General features: G+C 37.6%; 1 protein-coding gene across 1 annotated transcript in view; it reads left to right on the forward strand.

Moving 5' to 3' along the window:
- Window positions 1-13,977, forward strand: part of zgc:110329 (uncharacterized protein LOC550500 homolog) — a 506,110-nt gene that overhangs the window by 320,147 nt on the left and 171,986 nt on the right. The window contains exon 5 of the mRNA XM_039768433.1: window positions 772-888. Within this exon, the coding sequence (XP_039624367.1) occupies window positions 772-888 (117 nt within the window). The remainder of the gene's footprint in view (window positions 1-771; window positions 889-13,977) is intronic.

Consider the following 13,977-nt stretch of genomic DNA (forward strand, 5'->3'; position numbering starts at 1 on the left):
CTCCCATTTCTTCTGATGTCCAGCCTTTCACATGATACTTTATTAAATGCTTTCTGAAAATCAAGATAAATAATATCACATGCACACCATGAATTCCAGCATATTAGTAAAACATGACTGCCGTCTTCTGAACCAGTGCTGAATGTTAATTAAACTTCTGTTCTTACCATGTGTTGTTCATTCTTTCCCTTAATAATTCCTTCCATTACTTTTCCTATGATGCACTATAAGCTTACTGGCCTATAGTTTCTTGTATCTGCCCAATTATCATTTTTATGTAATGTAATGATATTTTCTATTTTCCAGTCCTTAGCAATTTCTCCTGGTGCGCAGTGACTTCCTAAAAGTAAGCATCAAGGGTTTATATATGTACTCACTAGCCTCCTTAAGAACTCGAGGATAAATATTATCTGGTCCTGATGATTTGTTTGATTTCAGCCGATTTAATCTTAGCAGCACTTCTCCCCCTACAATTTCCAAATCACTCAGTATCTCCTTAGTAACCATCCATCCATCCAATATCCAACCCGCTATATCCTAACTACAGGGTCACGGGGGTCTGCTGGAGCCAATCCCAGCCAACACAGGGCGCAAGGCAGGAAACAAACCCTGAGCAGGGCACCAGCCCACTGCAGTCTCCTTAATATTCCCTTAGAAATCCTAAGCCCGTGAGATGTGCCTCGGCTGAGCTTGCATTGCTGGAATAACACTGTGGTTATATTTTTAAACTGATGCAACTGACTAATGACTTCTCGTTCATTGTTCTTTTAGCTTTCCTGTTGTGGGGGAGATGAGTACAAAGACTGGGCCGTGAACCATTATCATTCCTGTAATGGGACAGGTCCACTGTCTTGTGGAGTGCCTTACACCTGCTGTATCAACAAGAAGGTAAGTCAAGCTACAACATTTGATCCCATGAGGTTCTTTATGAAATTTAGCCCCTACATGATGGTGGATATTCTATACCCTTATCTGGTAAGGACAAACACTGTTGGACATTCTCTGAGACTATGAAAATCTTTCTGGGTACATGTGTTTTACAGATTTATGTTTTGTTTACTAGAAAGTGTATTTTACTGGGATGTAGATTCAGATACTTTAAGCTGTTTTTACCTTTTGCTTGGCACATAAACTTGTGAAGTCAACTCATATACTAGCTTTGTCACAGTGATAAGGCTGACACAACAGAAACCTTTACACCTTAGCTTCTTCTCTTGTCTTGAGTTGTCAAAAGGCATCAATCTTTCTTTACATTGCTATACCCTAATGCACTCAGATCATCCTTAAAAAGTTCATTAATTATTGATCAATAAACAAGATTATCTCAGTAGATGCAAGCCAGTTTTCAAAATAACCTTGATGGCAAGGATTTACACCAGCAAACTGAGGCCTGGTTCATAAAACTCTTATTCATCCATCTACTTTTAGGAGGATTCATTTAAATCGGTCAGTAGATGTGACATTTAGTTCATATTCTTTATATGAAATCCTTCCACTCATTGTGCTTAATTCAATTATCAGGTCATGGAGACGCAGAGCTTATTCCAGCAGCATGGAGAACAGAGCTTATCCCTGCAAAGGTTGCCAGTCCATAGCTGGGCATTCACCCCAAATCATCTACATATTTACATATTAAATGAAATGTCTTCATTAGATTTGTGCATTTTTAGAAACATTAGTGTGGTTTATAATTTACATTTTTGCATGTTTCAACATTAAACAGGTGATTTCTTACTTGCTTACTATCTATTATATTTATACCAGGGTTCATTCTCTAACTTATGTTTAAATTTCTTATTTGCATTTTTTTTTTTTGTTCATTTCTGATTCGTTATTCTACCTTTTATGTTAATAATGTTTATAGTATTACATTATGTATTCTTTTCTTTTAATTAGTTTTTATATGGATAATCTCGTTCTCTGATGTTCCTTATGTTTTGTGGTTGGACCCACAAGAGATGAGGCCATCATTACCTCACCACAAGGAACTGCGCTCAGCCAATGCAGGCATGCTGGGAACACAAGTCGCATGTGCTTAATTTGAATGTGTTTTGTTAAAAGACAATTTTCAATTGCAAGTACTATGCTTTTTTCAGTTTACTTGCTTTGCTTGAAAGGTTGCCTGTCTTTGGATTTTGATTAACTGGTTTTGTACTAGGACTTGTCTGCAAATTGTGCTTTAGGCATATCCTTTTGCCTTGTTATATTGTTGAATATTTTGTTATTTTTCCATTGTTGTCAATAAATCCTCATACAAGCCAGAAGTTGACAGTAAGCAAGTCATCACAGAAGGCCATCAGGTGGCCAGGGGATGAGCCTTATCTGTGAAGGCTAGCTGGAAGTCTGACCTGCCTTTTGGAGGCCTCGCACCTTTTTGCCATGCTTATGTGTGGGAACCATAAAGCTGTCATTACTAAGTAAATGCACTTATAAATTTAGCGTAGGCATTACAGTAAACATATCTTTTGCTCATCTAAACATGTGCTCCTAAAGCAAATGTGTCTTGCTTGTTATTAACAGTGTGACAAAGGCTACAAGATAGGAACATAAGATTGAGGAATATCTGTTTTACTAATCGCTATTGAGTATAAATGCCATCCCCATGACTTTTTACCTCATAAATACTGCTTATACTGTGTGCACCACTTTTTCATTCTATGTGCTTATTGTGTTATTTTGAAAATTTATTATCTTGTTCTTGTGAATTTCAGTTTTGGAATATTCAAAACACTTTCTTAATCCAATAATTTCTATACAGTAGGACTAGGAAACACATGGACCTCCAGTCCTCAAATAAAGGTGGTTCATAGCTCTCTGCATTCTCTTCATAGCCCCTTCTGCATTCTGCATCCTATGTTAAGACCATCTCATTATGTGCCTGACACTCAGCATATATCACTGCTGTTCTTTTTCTTTCTTACTATTGTAGAGTTCTTTTTAACAATTGATTATACTTACACTTGCTAATGGATTCCAAAGAGATATATATATATGTTATACAGTAACATGCCAAATAATACAAAAGTACACAACACGTGTTTCGCCCTAATTGGAGCTTGTCAGGTGTACACACTTTTGCATGCTCTTACGGGGATCGAACCTTGGACGTAAGTGCCTGAGGCAAAGCCTCTGATGTTGCGCCACAACTGCTGGTTCACTTATTTGACATTGTGAAGATCAGAGTATTACGTTCTTAGGTCTGAATCGCAATTTGATTATTTGGGTGTCTACCTTCCAGGTAACGCTTGTGGTTGGTCGGCAAACATCTGCCTATATATATATCTCCCTTGGAGATTATCAATAGATGGACTCTCTGTAGCTTTTACTACACTAAACCTTTCTGCCCACCAGTAAAACACTTAACTTTTCCGTCTGTCATGTCACTTTGTCAATTACTTTACTTTTCTGAGATTGCTGCAAGCTCAGATTTTTGAATTTCCACAATGTGTCAAGTCATAAGGTTTTGATTATGACCAAGTTGTGTGACACATGGACAGAGCATAGCATTTTATATAAATACTGTAGATTCTTAAGTTTTTTCATTATGTGATCATTTCCTCCCACAGCTATATTTTTGCTATAGCTATTGTCTGGTTAATTGTAAATATTTCTTTCCTATTTCTTACTATTGTATTTGTATGATGTATTAGATTGGTACCTTAAGTTTAAACAAATATTTATGTTCTTACTGGGATGTGAAAAATTATGAGAACAACAGTAGGTGGTGGGAGTGAAATATTACAATTCTTCATAACATAATTACATCATAGGATAAAAGACCAGAAGTTGTTGCAGTGGTGGTTCTGGTTGTGCAAACAACAATTTGGGCCTCTGATTTTAAATTATAATATGTTTTACATATTTTTTTAATTCTAATTGCATTGAAATGTCATCACTCTATCATACAGTTACAGTAGATGTCAATGCCCTGCCATCTCTTAGTTGCTAATGTGCACACTTCTTCTCCCCCACATTCTCAAACATGTGTTTTAATTTAATTGTCAGTTCTGAATTGGATTAGATAGGCTGGATATTGGTTTTTTTCTTATTATTTTTCTGTTGACATGTCTTATTTTATATTTTAAATGTTTGTTTGACATTCAAGATGTATTCACCTGCAAAGCCACTGCACCATACGTCACCACAAGTCTGTGGTAGCAGTTTCAGGGTGGAAGTGACATCACCGCATGTCTAGACCAGCAGTTTGGTAATAAATGTCACCACAAATCAAATTGATTGACATGCTTGCCCCACCAAACCCTAACCATAACAAAACTAACCCCTCACCTTAGCCATTTATCCTCCACGCTAACCATATTGGCCCCTACCATTAACTTCCATTCCATAACTGCTGACGTAGACCTCAGGTGACATATGGTGCTCTGGCTCTGCAGATGGATATTATTGTGTCACCCTACTAATCCCTTAGTGTCCACTAGAGGGCAAAAGCAACTTTAAATGTCACCTCAATATGTCAGAAACAAAATGATGTAACTTTTGCTGCTGCTTACTGGCCTCAGTGCAATTTCTTAAAAAAAATAAAATAAATAAAAATATATAAATAAAAAACAGCAATTAATGCAAAATAGAGTGGTGCACAGGCCAAATCATTTAACTTCTAACAACTCTTTTGACAACAGCACATAATCTAACAACTATTGTAACACAGTGTGGGATGTTAGAAATAGATCAAAAGTTAATAAGATTCATAGCTTGTTGAAAATACTAGGAACGTTTACATTCACCTCCTTAACCTGTCTGCTTACAGAAACCTGATTTCTAAAATGCCATGTAAACTCTTAATTCCAGTTAGAGAAATCGATTTATTGCCCTTTGAGAAATCTGGTTAACAGAGGTAGCTTTCTCCACGTATAACCCAATTATGTGGCCATGTAATCCCTTAACCTCCTTACTGTTAAGGATTTTGTACATTGTGGCTTGCACTCTGTCAGCCTGCATATGTATTTACTTTACACACACTTTCAGCAGCCACAGGTAGAAGCGTCCACAAAATATATTTCCAGAGGCAAATGTTCAGACAGTTGCATTATTTCTTCTCCTGGCTGAAACAGTCTGTCTCAATATTTCACAAGATCACAAAATTTATGTTGTTGAGCTAAATGTTCAGAGCAGGATGATAAGCAATGATAAAGTAAATGCATTATGTAGTCTGATTACTTTTTAAAGTAACAAGTAACCTATCACAATACATATCTTACGGAATCAAAAATAACTGCCTTATTATGCCAGCAGCACTGGGTATAAGGTAAGACGCACATGTACCACTGCTCCTTTGCAGGGCTCAGTCGCACAACCTAGCAGAAAATAGTGTGCTGTGTGCAATTATAAAGAAAGCATCAATTTCACTACACATGTTTATAAAACACAAAAAAATGATCACCGGCTTCATGCTTATTTTTGGATTCCTGGTGGCTGATGGTGTTTAACTCTTTTTTGTGCAGTCTAATAATATCGAAGCGATTTGCCAAAGGAGAGCTCCAGAAGATTATTTGCCTATGTAAACGTGGATTATTAAGAAACCAGATTTCTGCCTTAACAGGATTTTTCAGGTGTCAGGCCTGAGCATTACCCAAGCAACGATGTAGAAGCGTCTACTCCTAGCATCATAATGGCATCTCATAAGAAACGTTTTTTCAACAGCCAAAGTGATGCACGCTCTTGACAGTGATACGAGCAGTGATGTTGAGGAGCCCCTTATCAGTAGTGATGACAAAGAGTATCTGTCTTCAGGCAGTGAAATTGAAATGGAGATCGAAACCCAAAGTAATTCTGATGAATCCAGAAGTGACGCTCATGTTTGGGTTTATTTTGACCCTGCTTCAAATAAACTAGCACCACCTCATTTTGATTTGACGTGGCAGACAGGAATAAAAGTGGATGTTGACAGCCAAGATCCATTTACTTACTTGAAGTTATTTCTTGATGATGATGTGATCGAAAGAATTGCTGTTAAGACAAACTGTTATGCTGAACAGTGCCAAGTAAATAACAGTATACCAAGGGAACCAGTAGCTTCTGATGATATCTGGCATTATTATTATTATTATTATTATTATTATTATTATTACTCCTTTTTACACTTCTGACTTTGTAGTTTTAACATGTTTTGCACGTTTTACAGTAGAAGGATGAGATGTAACAAACAAGCCAAACAATACAAAACATTTGACATGTTTTTTTGATGAAAAAATGTAACGCTAAGGAGGTTAAGTAATCTTTGTTCAGCATTTGGCAGCTTGGAGTTGAGGAAGGGTTTGGAATGAATGTGAGGAGTGAGAACCTTCTTTCATATATTTAAAGTTTATTGATTGTTACATGTTAGGCTGTAAATGAATATTTCAGTATGTTCCTTCTCTAATTCTTTAGGTCTTTAATCACTGGAGTATTCTGATTTTTTCAATGGAGGAGAGTTTGTGTTTAGAAGCAAATGCCTGTATCTGTAACTAAGAATTAATGCCATGGCAACCAAGGCATGCCCAGAGAGGGAAGATATTTTCAGGCCTCTAGCTGGCAGGCAACACATTATGAAGAGGTTACTGAAAATAAACAAATCACAATATTTTTCTAATTGTTAAATGGACAGAGAAATCAAAGAAACTGGCGCAGCTTGCTAACACTGCAATAAGCAATTACAAAATGGCTAAATGACTAGCTACCTGCCTCTGCGAACACAACCTAAGGCAAATTCTGTCATACCTTTTTCGTCAGCTCATTTTTATTTTTTTTGCTTCTGGGGCATTTCTATGAGAATCATTCATTATTTTGACAGTTCCACAAAGTTTTAGAATATAACAGGCAGAAGGAGATCCATCCATTCCTTGTAAGGATTAATTGAGGAGTTCTGTAAGAAGGTAAAAAGTGAGGCACAGCAATGCAGCGTAGAAGGGAATACAATAATGAGAAGGCCACAGGCCCAAATGTAATTATTTGGAAAGCTTGGCTAAGTGCCTAAGACCCAGTTTTCACTTGGGGGACAATTCCTTGAGGAGCTCAAATGCATGGAAATTGAAAAAATTATTCCCCAATGGTTAAAACAGAGTTTTTATTTACCAATCACAAGTGTGGATGGAGGTACCTGTTTTTGGGTCTGTGTATACGAAAGAGCCAACTGACTGAAACTAAACATTCAATATAAAAAACTAAATCTTGGTGGGTGTTTGTTCTTTATGCAATTCCACAACCTTTATCCATTCTCAACAAAATTTGACAGACATTTTCTGTCAGGAAGAGACACTAGACTACTTTAGCACTCACAATTTCCTGAGAGTACTGTTTTTTTTTTTTACATTCTTCATACTGCAGTGATTGCCTTTTCCAGTATCGGGAGCCCTGACTTGAATTACTTTAATTATTTAATTTGTCTCTGGGTGGGTACACTTTAAATACCATTTATAGAAATTAGATAGTTCTCTCGGTGGCATGGTGGCACAGTGGGTAGCGCTGCTGCCTCGCAGTAAGGAGACCTGGGTTCACTTCCTGGGTCCTCCCTGTGTGATATTTGCATGTTTTCCCCGAGTCTGCATGGGTTTCCTCTGGGTACTCCGGTTACCTCCCACAGTCCAAAGACATGCCTCACTCCATTTTGGTTATGTTTTTGACTGCTAATCAAAACACCGTAAAAAGCCATCCTGGTAACTGACAGCAGCAGTCCTCTGCTTGACGTGTTCAGTCTCCTGGAAAAGCTACTGGGACTTGAGTTTTGATTTGTATATCTTTTTTCATGAAACTGGCATTAAAAATTTTGTAGGCAATTTTGAAATGCAAAACTCACTTAAAAGGATGTTATTGGGAGTATTAAAGGTTTTGTGAAGTTGGAAAATAAGGAACTTTGTTCCCTAAATCCTGTGTTCTTTTCTGTAGTTTCATAATATACACAAGTCAGATTAATTCTATTTATGCCGCTCATCCACATCACCACAGAGAAGCGCAGTGTGGTTTTTAAAAATCTGACATACTGCCTATTTTCCATACAAAGACTAAAATGCACCATCCTGAACATTACTGTGTTTTCTCCTCAGGAAAGCTAACTACACAGAAAGTTGTGTGCCCCTTCCATCCAAATCTCCGATCTTCAAGATTCTTTTCTGCCTCAGATGCATCTTTAGGACTGCGATTGCCAAGACTGAATCAGTAGAATAACCACAACCTCTGGCCGCTGACTCAATAAAATGTCTACATGTTATAGGAAATGAGTGCGGTGATTTTTTTTCCTCACTAGAGATCATTACTTAAATATTAAATGATAGGCAGACCCATATAGAATTAATGCATGTAAAATCATGCAGACCAGACTAAAAATGTTAGTTCTTGTGTCAATGACAGTAGTTTTAAATTAGCGAAATGCAATTTGTTTCATTATTTTTTTTCTGCAAATCGAAATCCTGAGTTTCACTGTGAATTCAATGAACTGCACATTTCTAGTTATAAGGCCTCCACCTCCACAGTCAGATGAGCTTGGAATTGAGAGTGGAACAGAGGCATGGGCTTGCTAGGCAAGGATGAAGTGGAGGTGAAGGCCTGTTTGTTCTGCAAAGAAGAGCTGGGAAGTAGAAAATGTTTGATTTAGTGCTTGTTACCAAAAATGTCCAATCACACATACTCTGGTAGCTAGACTAGAAGAGTAGAGAGAAGACCCAGAATGGCTGTTGCATCATGCATGTTGTTTTATGTTCAGTCCTTCAGCAACCTTCACTTCTATGTTTTTAAGTTCTCAAATTAATACTTATCTGGACTGTCTTGGTGTCTTTCTTGTTATGGAGTCCACATGCAACTACCATGTCTTGTAACAACACTAAATAAGAAGCCGTCCCGAATTGGGCAGGGCAGAATCTTCCACACAAATGCCCACATTCACTCGCTCACCCACTCCAGGGCTATTATAGAGTCCTCAATGAATGTGAGTTGTCTATCTTTGTGATGTTGGAGAAAAACTCAAAATGATATGGTGATAAAGTGTAAACAACATAGAGACAGTGAGCAGGCCAGGATTTGAACCCACTTTTTTAAGGATGCATCACCTCTGTGCATCCCTTAAAAATGTATCTGAAGATTAGAAAATACAGAAGTGATAGTAGCAATAATAGCAGTTTTGTCACATACAGAATATAGTGAAATGCCCACTTGTATGTCTAATCAATATGTCACCACTCTCCACATTAAACAGTAGTACTGAGGTGACTACAAATCACTGTCACCCCAATGTCATTCAGGATTTTAGAGAAGTAGTGGTATTAATAATAATATTAGTAGTGCTGTCACATATACTTTCATACCTCATCTGACGAACATACAACATGTCACTGTTGTGAGCGTCGAGGCTCTCTAAACTTAAATAACTCTACATCTCCAAAAACTAGACCCCAAGAACCCATTGAGGCCTAGAACATATACTAGGCCTCAAACAATCAAACATAGGCTTGGTCCCTAGCTTGAGTAAAAAGAGTTACATATTATGTGTTTATGTATTTTGCTGTTGTTGTTGAGTTATTATGTGTCACATTTTTATCTATTTTCCATATCTGTTAATATGTGTTGCCTTTTTAAATGTTCTTCTGTTCCCTGTTCTTTGTGGGTAAAGCCCTAGGAGAACAGGGCCAACCTGATGTCACCACTCCTGAGCCATCCCTCTGGCTGTTTAAGTCAAGTGAGAAGGCTCAGAAGCAGGAAATCATTTCATTTGTTGTGGAGTTGTGTGAGCATTACTTTTTCTGTTTGGATTTACTGTTTTTGTTGAAATTCTGCCTTTGATTCTTTGATTCTGCCTATGGTTATATTATTGGGACTTGTTTGCAGTGGATTGCCTTTTAGGTAAATATTTTGCCTTTTATCTGCTCTGTTGAGATTTCCTCTTCTTGTAAATAATAAATCCTTGATTTATACAGGGTGAGGCAGAAAGGACGGACATCTTTGAAATGGCTAGAACTCACCACTAGGTGGAGTGACAGATGTGCGGTAGGTGGTTTTAGGTTCGCAAAGTCTTAGCATTTTTTTATTTTCTTTTTAGTTGAATCCATGGAGCCGTGGATGATAGAACACCACGTTTTTGCATATGACTGTTTTGTCAAAAACAACCAATCTATTACCGCAGTTCAGAGTGAGTTCCGTTGTAATTTCAATATCAACAGAAATAAAGCTGTTCCCGCTCGTAACACTATCCTACGTTGGGTTAAAGCACTACGTACACAAGGTACACTAATGAACAAAAGACTGCCGGGGGCTACACGAATGGCACGTACCCCTGAAAATGTGGAAAGCGTACGACAGAGTGATGTTGAAAAGAGTGGAGGCCAACTTCCATGAACGCCTTCAGAAATGCATCAGTGATAACGGACACCACATGGGAGATGTTGTTTTCAACACTTGATTTTGTCAAATGCTATTTCAATATGAACTCAAATCTTTCAATAAATTTCTTTGAAAGGAAAAATTAACAATTTTGTGATTTTGTAAAAAACGCCCATCCTTTCTGCCTCTCCCTGTAAAAATCCTTTGTAGCCATTATTGTTCGCAAGCCAGAGATTGATGGTTATCCTTTTTGATAGATTTGTGGACATTTCATATTGTTTTACCAACTTGTTATTTTTGGGGCCTGTTCTGACTGAAGCCAGCAAGTAGCATTTGGGTCCTGGATGATTTAAAGTGAGCCTCTTCTGTTCAGATTAGTATGTGCTTCTCTGCTTATTTTTGGAGGTCTCACACCCATTCTGTCTTTGTGAAGCCTCCAGTTCATGAAAAAAGAGACCAGGCTTTGTAGCAGTAGTGGTTCTGATCCACCTCTTGCACCTCCAGGTACCACTCTAAACACCAGGTAAAAGTCCAAAACTCTTTTATTTTCTTATAACACAGTGCACCCTCCATTCCACACTATTCATAAATAAACACAATACTCCAACAATAACCAATCCTCCACTCCCAGATGCGTTGCCCTCCTACCACCCAGCTCAACTCATTGTCTGGGAGTTCCCATGGTCTCCCAAGACACATAACACTCCCCAAGCCTCACTATAGCGGCTCCTGGTGGCCCCCATGGTATCCAGCAGGGCTGTCCATAAAAACTACAATGTCCATGAGGCTCCGCTGGAATTCAGAGATCTTCCATGCCGCTGTGAGGGCTCCCTCTGGCCAGCCTGGAGGTATTGGCCGGGATACAAAGCCGGCCATGGACCACAGCTTATAGTTCTTAAAAATGGGAAGAGGGAAACCATTTAAACCCCTGGCCCTAGGAAACAAAACAAGGTTTCTTCCTGTTTAAAGAGTTTATTCTGAAAAAGAATGTCAAAATCTTAAATATGAAGAAAATTTAAAAAAAAAAAAAATGAGCCTTAAAGAGGCAATTCAAATGCAACCCAAACCAAGTCCAGGATCCTAAGAGCAGTAAACTTAAACCTTTAACAAGGTGTTTGTCCTTGTATTGTTACTTTTTTTGATTTATGTTAATGACATTGATTCCAGTATAGTAAGTAAACTTGTGAAATTTGTAGACAATACTAAAATGGAGGAATGGAATAAACTGAAGAGGCAGCAAAAAGACTTAGACAAGCTTCAGAACTGAGTGAACACTTGAACAATGCAGTTTAATGTTGAAGAGAGGAAAGTGCTATATGTATAGACAAGGAATGTCAATTATAAATACAAGATGCGAGACTCTATCCCTTAAGAAGCAACCGCTGAAATGGATTTAGGGGTTTATTTTGGCAAAACATTTTCATTGTCTAAACAATGTGTAGAAGCAATTAAACAGGCAAATAAAATGTTCGATGATATTGTAAAAATTATTGAATATAAAATGATAGATGTTACTCTTAGACTATGTAATGCACTACTGGGAAAACATCTGAATTATATTAAGTTCAGTTCTTGTCACCATGCATGAAGAAAGACATCAGCACTTGAAGCTGTGCAGAAGAGAGCAGCCAGGTTTATCCCAGGACTTCAGGACATGTACTACTCTGACAGACTCAGAGACTTAAACCTGTTTAGTCTGTGTAGGGACTAATCCAGGTCTTCAAGATTCTTAAACATATCGATAAAGTAGATTGAGCAGAAGTCTTTCAACTTAACAGTTAATCATCTACTTGTGGACATGAGTGGAAATTAAGAGGAAGTGTTGTTAGGACTGAAACCAGGAAGCCCCTCCTTATTCTAAGTGTTGTAGGAATCTAAAACAAACTTCCATGAGTTGTTGTTGAAGCAGAAACCTTGAGAACCTTTGAGAAGTAACTGAATGAGGTATTTGGACATCTTCTCTATTAACTAAACAAATGAGCAACAAAGGACTGAATGGTCTGCTCTCATTTGTCAAATTTATGTTCTTATATTCTAAAGTTACTGAAAATGTGAAAAAATAAGCCACTTTTAACCTAAGGCTCTCATCAAAAAGGAATTGATTTTTAAGAGTGAAGAAAGCCCATAAGAGGTGTCAAGTTGAACTTTTGGATAAAAGGGAATCCCAGGAAAAATGTAATAAAACTTCATTAATTACAACTGTGAGACAAACTCCATATAATAAAAACTTTTGAATACCCCACATTTCAGTTATTGAACCTTTACACCTAATGACTGAGTCTTTATGTGGAGCTGTGTCTGTATGTCTAATGACATTTGATTTTAAGCGTTCATGGACCTGTGTGTGTGCTGACATTTGTTTTTGTAGAGTTATAGAAAACTAACCAAAGAATGAATGACTTTATTAATTTTAGCTCTTTCAAGTCCTACACAATGTCTGGCTCTCTGAAAGGTCAGAGACTCCAGGATCCCTTCTTTTTTTAATCGAATGTCATGCTGTTTGTGTGAATCGGCAGAGTGCCTGTGCCCTGTCAGCCCACCCTTGACACATATACAACTAAAGGGGCATGGTGGCCCACACCGAATATTACTGTCTGTTATCGCTTACGAGTCCCAAAGCTGCCGTTTAATAGACGTATGTCTAAAACATACAGTGAATTTTGTGCAAAAAGCAATTGGGGACCAACAAAAGCAGGCTGGCAGGAGCATACGAGGAGAAAATGTAATTTATCAGGCAGGTGTTTAATAGACAGCAGAAAAGGCTATTATGACTGAGAAAATTAGCTTAGAGTGTGAAATGGAGAGATCCTCCAAAAAAAGAGGAAGGGGTTATATAAGGCAGTTTGCAGCAGGACACTCATAAATCTGAAGAAAATGAGTTTCCCCAGAACAATCAAAGATTGCTGTAATGTGTTGCATTAAAGATGCATTCTGGCAATGCACTCAGCGACTTGTGCCTTTATTCATCTAGGATTACAATAGCTAGGAGATTGTTAGTACTTTTTTATAGCCAACTAGCCATTGGGATTCTGCTTTGCTGATTACCTATTTAATCTCAGTAAATAGCTCTCAACATTAAAGCTTTACTACTACAAATGTATATATTTGTGGTTGTTTTTTACACGAAGACTTTAAACCTTTTATCTGTGGGCTTAATAAACATGCATCTTTCTTAAAGTTTTCTATTAAAATTATGGCCTCACCTTTTCTAGCATTGTTAAAATGTTCTGAGCAAGAGGTACAGTACCTGTGCAAAAAAGTTGCTTTATCGCTGTCTCATAAGAGCTTGAATCAGGTCCCAAAATGATTTTGAAGGATTCACACAGGTCTGCTTTTAGAAGTCTGATTAGACCCTTCATATGTCACTCAAATGGCAGAAGAGTCTTCCATTGTTACTGGTTTTTGCAAGTGTTTCTCAAGTCATTCACGTGTTCTTTCTCAAGTGACACTTTCACTTAAGGTCAGTGGCATCCAATGGGATTACATAACTAGGGCTGTAAATTGGAGTGCCACCCATTTTCTTTATTCTACAGCCATACCCACCTTGTATTTTTTCAGGGAAGAACTGACAGTTACCAAAGTGATAAATCCAAGTTTATTGTTCATAGAAGTCATGATGTCTTTTTTTTCAAGATTATATATTATAAAAGGAAAATAAAAACAAATTTCTAT

This window comes from Polypterus senegalus, chromosome 11, assembly GCF_016835505.1.
Source record: "Polypterus senegalus isolate Bchr_013 chromosome 11, ASM1683550v1, whole genome shotgun sequence".
Classification (NCBI taxonomy): domain Eukaryota; kingdom Metazoa; phylum Chordata; class Cladistia; order Polypteriformes; family Polypteridae; genus Polypterus; species Polypterus senegalus.